Source organism: Phascolarctos cinereus, unplaced genomic scaffold (assembly GCF_003287225.1).
Source record: "Phascolarctos cinereus isolate Bilbo 61053 unplaced genomic scaffold, phaCin_HiC Scaffold_726;HRSCAF=1367, whole genome shotgun sequence".
Taxonomy (NCBI): domain Eukaryota; kingdom Metazoa; phylum Chordata; class Mammalia; order Diprotodontia; family Phascolarctidae; genus Phascolarctos; species Phascolarctos cinereus.
In genome coordinates this window covers 379,967,009-379,976,757 of record NW_027556098.1, presented here as the reverse complement: position 1 = coordinate 379,976,757, position 9,749 = coordinate 379,967,009, and the positions used below count along the sequence as shown (strand labels likewise).

The 9,749-nt window shown below is 49.7% G+C and overlaps 1 protein-coding gene across 1 annotated transcript; it reads right to left on the bottom strand.

The window, feature by feature from the left end:
• Nucleotides 1-211: 211 nt before the first annotated feature.
• Nucleotides 212-8,964, bottom strand: DDOST (dolichyl-diphosphooligosaccharide--protein glycosyltransferase non-catalytic subunit). The gene is given in 12 exon segments (XM_020973157.2): nt 212-557; nt 659-765; nt 1,145-1,265; nt 1,558-1,705; nt 2,227-2,375; nt 2,661-2,754; nt 3,115-3,209; nt 3,327-3,430; nt 5,718-5,804; nt 6,489-6,599; nt 8,425-8,788; nt 8,791-8,964. Coding segments are annotated over 12 exon segments (1,704 nt in total). The 3' UTR covers nt 212-407.
• Nucleotides 8,965-9,749: the final 785 nt, after the last annotated feature.

The following is a 9,749-nucleotide window of genomic DNA, read 5'->3' as shown; positions in this document are numbered from 1 at the left end:
TACATATATATATATCAGTTGTCACAGATACTGTTTGGTATCATTTAAATGCAAAATAGTTCATAAAAACACACTAGCAATGGCTTAAGGAGTCATTGCCCTAATATGGTTTTTAGTGATCTGATACAGAGAGCCAATGGACAAAAGATGTTTTGAGTACAGGTAGAATGTGACTCTGTGTGGCTTGTGTTTTACATGGATCAGGAACCAGTTAGGGGAACACCTATTTTTATTTCACAAGTGGGAATGGGTGGCTTCAGCCACAGAAGACCCCAGGGCAGAGATGCTGGAAGAGAAATGATGCCCCACCCCTGGTAACCCAATTGTCTCTCAGAGAGGTCAGGCTGGTCCAGGCCACCCACACTTGCCAAGCCAACAGCCCGTGAGGGTCCAAGGGCTCTGCCTCTTCAATCAGATTTTTCTTTCTCTTTCATGTGCAAAAAGACGGCGCTGAAGAGAAAGAGTCCAGCCATCATAGAGAAAGCACTTGCGTAGTAAGGGAAGGCCGAGGGGATGAATCGCTCGTACTGTGTGTGCTGAAGGGGCCGCACAGACACCTGTGAGAAAGACAAAAGAGGGAGCAGACTGGTCTAGAATGATCGCTTGGCTGGGCACCTGAGCACATGGTTTTGCCCATCCGGAGCCATCAGCTGCTTACCTGAGTAGAGGAGTACAAGTGAGTGTAGCCCAACCGATTGTAATCCACTTTGAACTGGAAGACCCCATAGACATCTGGCAACTTGAACTGGACGCTGTACTTGCCACCTAGAAAAGCCCCAACCACATCAGAATAGAATTCAAAGGGTGTCCTGTCTTAACCCCAAAAGCAAGGTAGCCCAGCCAGGCAGGCTGTGTCAAGAGTCAGAATTTGAACTCAAGATCTCATCCCTCCTACGTCTAACCCACTTTTTTAGGACACTGTGATTACCCACTGGAGGCAGGTGCTTGCACTGTTGCCTGCATGTTCCTCCCCACCCTATTTCAGCATGTTGGGATCCAGATAGGGAGTCAAAGGGGCTGTGGCTAAATACCACTGTGAGGAAAAGTGGGAGCTACCAATAACTGTACAGCTAATAAAGCCAGTCTAGGACCACCCTGCCTGGTGGGGAGAGGGAGGCTGCCTGGCCTCCAGACTGAGACTTACCCTTCCTCTTCAAGAAAGTCCTCACAAAAGGATCAATCCGAACAAACTCTAGCTGAATGTCATCTCCATCAAAGGGGACCCACTTGCCTTCGGAGAGCTTCTCGATCACAATGCTATACTCCTAAGGCACAAGGTGGGGTTAAGCAGGGCACGACAAAGGCCATGGTCGCTGATCTGACCCCCGCCCCCCCCAACACACACACACACACACACATACACACACACACAAGACCACTGAAAAGGCCTAGAAATAATCACAACCAGATAAAAGTCAGCTACTGCCCCTCACCCACAAACGGTATCTCTGGGGTACACAGACATGTCCTCTTAATTCCTCATCACCAAGTTTTGCATTGAACCCTTCTCAAGCAAAACATACACTCCATAGCCTCCTTGCCCCCACAGGTCCTTACCACGAGGTCTGTGACAGTGTAAGCACTGGGTGGGGCCTTCTCTCCAACTCGATGATGAGATACAGCCCCTACCCGAAGCACACCCTCCTCCTTGAACACCCATCGAGACAAAGCAACCGCCAACTCGTAGTTGCCTGTTTGGGAGTACCTGTACAAGACAGACAAAAAAAGATGGGAACCGCGATGGCTAAGCAGCCCTGAGGCCCCAGGCTAGAAAGAAAGGGGAAGCGACACACTCCAGCTGACAGCAACATCCTTGTGCTGGCCTGAAGGGAAAGGCACACTGCGCCACGCTGGGATCAAAGGACTCCAAGCTGGAAAGGATCAGATAACCCTCTCTTTACGAAGGAGGAGGCTGAGACGCAAAGGTGGAACGATTTAGTCATGAGGGCCAAGTGACAACCTGGAATCACTTAGAAGAACCCCAAAGGTTTCACTGAAGAGCCAAGAAGAGGAAAGAGAGCCCCCAGGGAGGTTACCATCTACTTCTCTCCTACAGACATCTTTAAAAACTAGAAGTAAGCTTCTAATATTCCTGGCTCTACATCACACGTAGGAAAATGCTTTAAATGACTCCAGAGGATGATGTGCTGTGTACATCTAGGAAGAGCTAAGCTAGCCCTGCCTGTGGACACTCCTAGCTCTCTCACCAGACCCTGTGGGCCATACCTCTGTGAGCCAGGGCTGGCCTTCTGCACAGCCGAGTTAAAGAAGGCATCACTGAAGAAGTCCAAGGAGCCGCTGAAGATGACTCGGGCGTTATTCCGGGCCTGGAGGCCTGCAATCAGGAGGGTGTTCTTCCCCACTGCATGGGGATACTAACAACAAAACAAGATTAAGTCAGCTTCTTGTCGGCTTGGGCCCTGGCCCAAACCCTGAAATCGTAGTTGACCCTAGCTTTCTTAAATGTCCTTCCACTTCCTACCCAGCACCCCAGCTTTCAAAGTCCACCATCCCAAGGTCTGATTTGCTCATCCAAATTCTGCCCCTAGAGTCAGTACAAGAAAGACATGTGTCACCTGTCGCCAGATGCCCAAGGGCTGGGTTACTTGAAGCCTCCTAACGACAGGGCTGGTATCATAGGTGCTCCAGTGGGCACTCACCTGTGTGATGGGTTTGTCTGGGAAAAAGGAATATGAAGTAGAGGAGCCTGTTAGAATATCCAGTACCAGAGGATTATCGGGATCAGCAACCATCCTACAGGAGAAAGAAAGGAAGCCAGTGCATACACAGGACTTACCATACAGACGTGCCCCAATGCTGAGCCAAGCAGGTGGCACCTGGAGTACCCTAGTGGCTATTTTCCCCAGGGGTGAGTCCCATTTTAAAATAACCAAACAAACTGACACTTTCTATCCTGAGAAAATGAAGTCTGACTCCCAATGACAAAGAACAGAATAACACTGTTATGCTCACAGGGGCAAACTAATAGCCAAAGAACGCTGAGTTTTGTTTTGTACCCAGGGAAAATTTCTACCATTTTCTATGGGAAGGAAAAAGTGACACCCCGCCTCCCACTTCATGGAGGTCTCTGCCGGCCTTTGCTGGATCACTTACCCAACACCCCGAAACAAGATGGGATTGAGGGATGTTCTTCCTACAATGGTCGGGGCCTTGAGGAGGTTTTCAGTGTCTGCCACGATGAGTGTGTGCTGTGAGGAACGGAGGGAAAGGCAGAGATGATAAAGAGAAGGTGCCTCCCACACAGTGCTGCTCTCCCACCACGGCCCTTCCCTTCTCTGCCTGCATCACGGAGACTGGGTCCTTACCTCTCCAGGGTCAGAGATGTCATAGTTGTGATGGTCAATGACAGCTGTTTTCTCCTCGTCAAATTCAATCCCACATTCACTGCCCAGCTCCCTCAGTGGGTCACCTAGACCAGGAAATGCCCAGCTTAGCCTTTACAAGTTAAAGATAGGGACTTAGGGACCAAAAAGAAACAAGTTGTGTGTGGCATTTTCCACTGCCTGCCTGTCAGCCCAAGCATCACATTTAGGGGCCAAAAAATCTAAATGTCAAGGCCATCTATCATGTTCCCTCTTCTCGCCAGTTCTTTAGCTCCAGTCCCCTCCACCTCAATCCCTTTTGCTCTAAGCTCAAGGAGGTGCTTCTCAGTTTCTGGCCAAGGCCAAGCCCTTTACCTGTACCCTCCATCCCTCTCTCCCCTAGGAGCTTACCCCTTTGATCATTCTCATTCTCTTCCTAATTTTCAACCTCTTTTTATCCACTGGTTCCTTCCCTGCTGCTTATAAACACTCTCCCATCTCCCCCATCCTTGACCATCCTCTCAAGCGCCAGGAGTGGGGAACCTGCAGCCTCAAGGCTACATGTTCCCCATCTCTGCCTCAAGCTATTGGACTGAATCGCTCCTGCTCACAGCCAAACTCCTAGAAAAAGCTGTCCCTTCTCACTGTCTCCACTTTCTCCCAAGACACTGTCCCTACCACTCCAATTAAAGTGCTCTCTCTGAGGTCACCAACAGCATTCTTCTCAGTCTTCATCATTCTGGACCAACCTGAAGCATCTACGACAGTGAGCCAGACCCCACTCCTACTTCTGGATACTCTTTCCTCCTCCCTGCATTTCAAAAGGCTGTTCTGTCAGAGTTCCCTTCTGCACAGTCAGAATGCTCCTTCTCAGTCTCCTTTGCACGTTCACTCATGATCCACCTGTCTCTTTGTATGGATGAACTCCAGGCCTCTGTCCTGGGCCTAGTTCTTAGGCCCAAGTTTTGTGTGACAGACCCCTTTAGCAGTCTGTGTGATGACTACGGACACCCTTCTCAGAATGTTTTCATATGCATAAAATAAATACACAGGATTATAAGGTAAGCCAATTATATTGAAACAGTTATCAAATTAATGTTTTTTAAAAACCAAGTTCAAGAACTCCAGGCTGATTCCTACTCTACATTCTCTCTCATTTCCTCCCACGGGATCAACTATTATATCTCTGAAGACAATACCACATCTATATAGCTACACCTCATCTCTCAAATTCCATTCCATAAAACCAACTGCCTGCCCTACATCTCCACCTGACTGTCCCATAGACGACTCAAACTCAACGTGGTTGAAACAGAATTCGTTACGTTTCCCCCTAAACCCACTTCTTCTACTCGCCAAAGTTCACAACCTCAGAAACATCCTTGACTCATTCTCCTTCGTATGCAATCAGCTGTTAAGTCTTGTTGATTTTCCCTCCTGAGCATCTGCCCCCTTCTCTCCACATACCTACTACCTTAGGTCAGTGGTCTCTCTCTTCATGGCTTCCCAGCTGGTCTCCCTGACTCCAGGCCCTCTCGATTCCATCCTCCACTTGGCTGCCAAAGTGATCTTCCTAAAGCCCACAACTACCGAAGATACTCAGCTGCTCAAGAAGTTCCAATGGCTTCTCCTTGCCTCCAGGTAAAATACAACCCCCTCTGGTATCTACAGCATTTCACACGCAGGCTCCTACCCACCTTTCCAGACTGGTCACACACATACAAACACACCCCCTTCCAGACTGAAATCTCTATCTCTGTCTCTCTCTGACACTCACTCCCCATCATACACTCTACATTTTTGCCAAACTGATAGTTCCAATACAAGACAGTCTATCTCCCACCCTGTGTACAGTCTCTTCCCCTTTGCCTCTCTTCTTCTGGATCACAAGTTCCATAACGAAGGGAGGGGAGGAATCCTCCCACCCCCTCCCAAAAAAAAGAATCTTTTAGGGCCCCACACCAGGCTCACAGCTTCTATTTCCTTTACTCACAATAACAGCAACTTATAACCATACAGCACGTTTTGGTTTAAAATATCTACCCCCTTTGAGTCTCACAACAATCCAGTTGGGTAAAAAGAAATAACAATACAAGAATCATCACCTCCAAAACCAAGGACCTAAGAGATTTGGCCAGTCTCTCATCACACTATGAGTTACAGAGCTGGGCTCTGAACTTGTCTCCTGACTCCACACCAATTTTCTTTCCAATATACCACAGTTAGAACCGTAGAGAAACAAGGTCGGGGTATGATGGCATTGCCATGTTGTTCCAGCTCACCCAGGCTAGGCAAATACTAATCTGACAATCTGCACTTGTGATTGGGGGGGGGGGTGCGCCAAGAAAATGAAAAATAGCCTGTGTCTTGAATTCAAGGAAAGGCCATACTCACCAATGTCTGAGCTGGCAGCCACCAAGACACTGCCCCCTCCATCAATAAAAGAACTGATGGTCTCTACATTAATATTGCCTCCAAAATCTGAAAGAAATCAAGGCACAATGAGTCACTACTGTCTCAAGGATTCTGCCCCACAAAGATCAGAGACGTAGCGGGCCCAGCTTGGGCACTACCTACACCAGGAAGTCTTATCTAACCCTACTTTCTACCTCCAACAAAAGTAAACACTCTCACCTCAAATTCCTTTCAGCTCTTTGATGGGACTTCATCCTTTGCACTTACCTGATCCTCCCCTGTTTGTGGTTTCCCTTCCTTTCCCATCTCACCCCACCCCCATCTAGTCAGTTATGCTTCTGTCCTCCATGCTTATGCACAGTGCTGGACAGTGTGGACACAAAACAGATGTGATGGCGAATGAAGGGGGCTGGGAGCTGCCCCTGTCATGGGAACAAATCACTGTATTGCTGATTCCCCTTCTGCTTCTAGGAAACCTTTTAAGCATCGACCCCAGCCTCAACACAACAGCAGGCAGCCTGGGTCAGCTGCCTGGTCCATCTGGTAATGGCTGGTGAAGGCTCTGCACCACCCACCCCTAACTTTGGGGACCTGAAAGTGGACCATCTGTAATAAAGAAGGCTTCTTTGAGGACAGCAACAACAAAAGGCAGGCTGAGGACAGAGTGACTGTTGCTTCAGCACCGTCTCTACTACCTGGGCCTCTCTCTTCAAGGTCAGATGCTCCCTGCTCAGGACCACAAACACTTACCTTCCACAGAAGGAGAGAAGATGATAAGATTGTCATATAGGAACTCCCCATACTTAATAAGAGACAGGCTGGGGTCATCAGCAGTCCTATAGGTGAGGTCAAAGCCACGGTCTGCAAGAAAATAAATAAGGAGGCAATGACACTACACACGTCAAGGCACAAAGACCACAGGCCCCACTGAAATCTCCCTTCTAAGGATTAGACAGGAGTGAGACGAAACGTTTTCTAGGCCTTCCCTAAACCTGTGCTGTCCTCCCCAAATCTCTATGTGTTAAAATCCTACTTACCTTGGAAGGCCAAGCTTACTCATATAAATGCCACCACCTCCATTCAGCTTTCCTTGATTCCCTTCAGCAATGGGGCACACAGTTCATAGATCATACATGAATATTAATGATAATTTAATTCTTTATGTGTAATGAACTGATCAAGGACATGTGGTAGCAGGTAGAAAGGGGTCCTGCATTTTCCCTTGACATGAGTAATCCCATTTTTTAATATGCCTTCATTTCAAGTATAAATGAGCAATTATACCTAATTCTAATGCCAATCAAAAGACAAAATCCACTATCTAGGACCCACGAAGTCAATGCCAGAGTAGCAGACAGAAAATATCTGTATCTCCTACTCTGAAACACAATGAACAAGGCCAGTTGCTACCATCCTAAAGTCAGAATGGCTGTTTTCTGTATACTCTAAGTATCTATGGGAAATAGTATATATTGAGAAACCCATTTGCCCCACAAAGACACACTTCTCTGAGTGTTAACTGATTATATCTTCTGCCATGACATACGAAAATGTAGAAATGAAGCCTTCTTCTAATGTATTATCAATTTTTTATCTTGCCATGACAGTTCAATTCCGAAAGAACTAAGCTCTTAGTACTTCTGATCTATTAAAAGAACCAAAGGACAGCGGGGTAGATGCCAGAAGACATAGACAAGATTAGGCTACAGAAGACTGGGGGAGTGAGGGGAAGAAGGTTTGAGGCGATGAAACTAATCAATACCTACAAGGGCCCTGGAATCAGCAAGACCCAAATTCAAATCCAGCCTCAGACACTTCCTAGCTGTATGACCCTAGGCAAGTCACTTCACCCTGTCTGCCTCAGTTTCCTCATCTGTAAAAGAGCTGGAGAAAGAAATGGCAAACTACACCCCAAACGGGCTCACAAAGAGAGGGGTGCGACTGAAACGACTCCACAAGAAGAAGCACCTACTAATCGAAGGGCATTGTGCAAAGGATGCGGAGAAAGGTAACAGATAAGCCCTGGCCCTCATGGAGCACAAGATCCTAAGGGAGAGACACCCAGCCAATGCCTTGGTACAAACAAGCGACAGACAAATTAAGACAGTCTTAAAAGGAAGGAACTAACACTGAGGGAAATGGAAAAGCTTCTTGCCCAAGACAGGACTTCTGTTGTTGAGTTATGTCTGACTCTTCATAACGCCATTTGGGTTTTCTTGGCAGATACTGGAGTGGCTTGCCATTTCCTCCTCCAGCTCATTTTACAGATGTGGAAACTGAGGCAAACAGGATTAAGTGACTTGCCCAGGGTCATACATAAGTGTCTAAGGCTGGGGGCTCTATACCTAAGCACAGAAGGAAGCCGGGGGGAAAGAGGATGCAGGGAGAGGGCATTCCAACCCATCCCAAGGCCGCCCCTTCTCGGTCAGCCCGGGACCTCCCCCACCTCAATCCTTCCATCTCCTCCCCTAGACTCCTCACCCTCGTGACCTCTCCACGACCCCCGTTCTTACCCCACAGCCCCCGAAGCTGCCTTCCCCTCCTACCTATGCCCCCACTTCGTGGTCAATTCACTTCTCGCAGAAGACAACACCCCCATCTCCCGGGGGTCCCTCTCCCCCAGCGCAGGCCTCCGCCCCCTCCCCCCACAGCGCCCTCCCCTAGCACACGCCCCCCGCCTCCTCACCCGCCAGGCTCCGGAAGAAGAGCGAGTGTGTCTCGCGCAGGTTGACGTTCTCCAGCAGCACGAGGGTCCGGCGCGCTCCGGCGCTGGCGCTGGCGGTGTCGAGTCTCAGCAGCGGCAGCAGGAGCAGGAGGAGCAGGCTCGGAGCCCGCACGGAGGCGGGGGCGCGGCAGGACTGGCGAGCGGCAGACACGGGGCCAGCCTCCATCTTCCTCCCGCCGCCACAGTGCCCCGGAATGCCGCCCCGGAAGTGCCGCGGCCGCAGCCGTCCAATCGCCACGAGCGGGCGCCGGTAGCAATTCGGCCTCCCGGAAGTCCGGGTGGAAGTGTACTGGCAGCACGAGCGGAAGCTCCCGAAGGGCGGGGGGGGGAAGACTCTTGAAGCCCATTGGGTAGGAAGGACGACGTCCCGCCCTCGCCACCTAGGGAACGCGTCAATCCCGATGAGCCAGCTCTGCAGAGGAGACCAATCAGTAACGCCCGCCCCAGAGGGGCAGCCCCTTTCCGGCTCGTCGCAGAGCTAGTACCTGGAGCTCTTCCCATCACACCGTGCGTCCTCCGCCCCCCAGCCCCTCCTGCAGCGCCTGTCCTCCCACTCGAGTTTGCTGACCACGCCACCCCGCTGCAGGCCTAGGGGGGCGGGAGGGGGGCCGACACTGGACCTCGGGACTGAAAAGAACCTTGGAGGCCACCGGGTCCCCGCCCCCATTTTGTAGATGAGAACACTGAGGCCCAGAGAGGGCGAACTGGCCCAAGGTCACACCACGAGGCAACGGCCTTGGAGCTGCTCTTTCCATCCCCTTGTTCTCACGCCCTGAACCACTCCTAGGAAGGCGCCCCGAAGTACTGCAACATCCTCCTTGTTTTCCGGTGTCCAGTCCCCTCTCCATTCTGCTTCCAGATCAATCCAAGGTCCATCTGACCAGGTCACTCCTGCTCAGAAACCTTCAGTGACTCCCTATTGCCTCCTACTCACTTGGAAAAGTTAAAAAAAAAAATACTGAGTCACTTAACCTCAGTGCCTGAGTTAGCACCACTTACTTCCAAGGTTTATGAGGATAAAAATAAGATAGTTGCAAATGACTTTAGGAATCTTAAAGCCCTATATAAATGTTGTTACTTTCATCATAAGTGTGATTTCCTGGTGTGAAATGACCCCTGATCTGATGCAGATACTATAGAGTTGCCTGGGACACAGGTTAAATGACGTACTCAGGTGTCAGGAAGGTCTCCAGCCCAAGGCTTCCTGATTCTGAAGCTAGTCCTCTGGCTTCCCACCCAGTAAGTCACTTGCATATTTACAGAGTAGGCATTTAGTGTTTATGGAA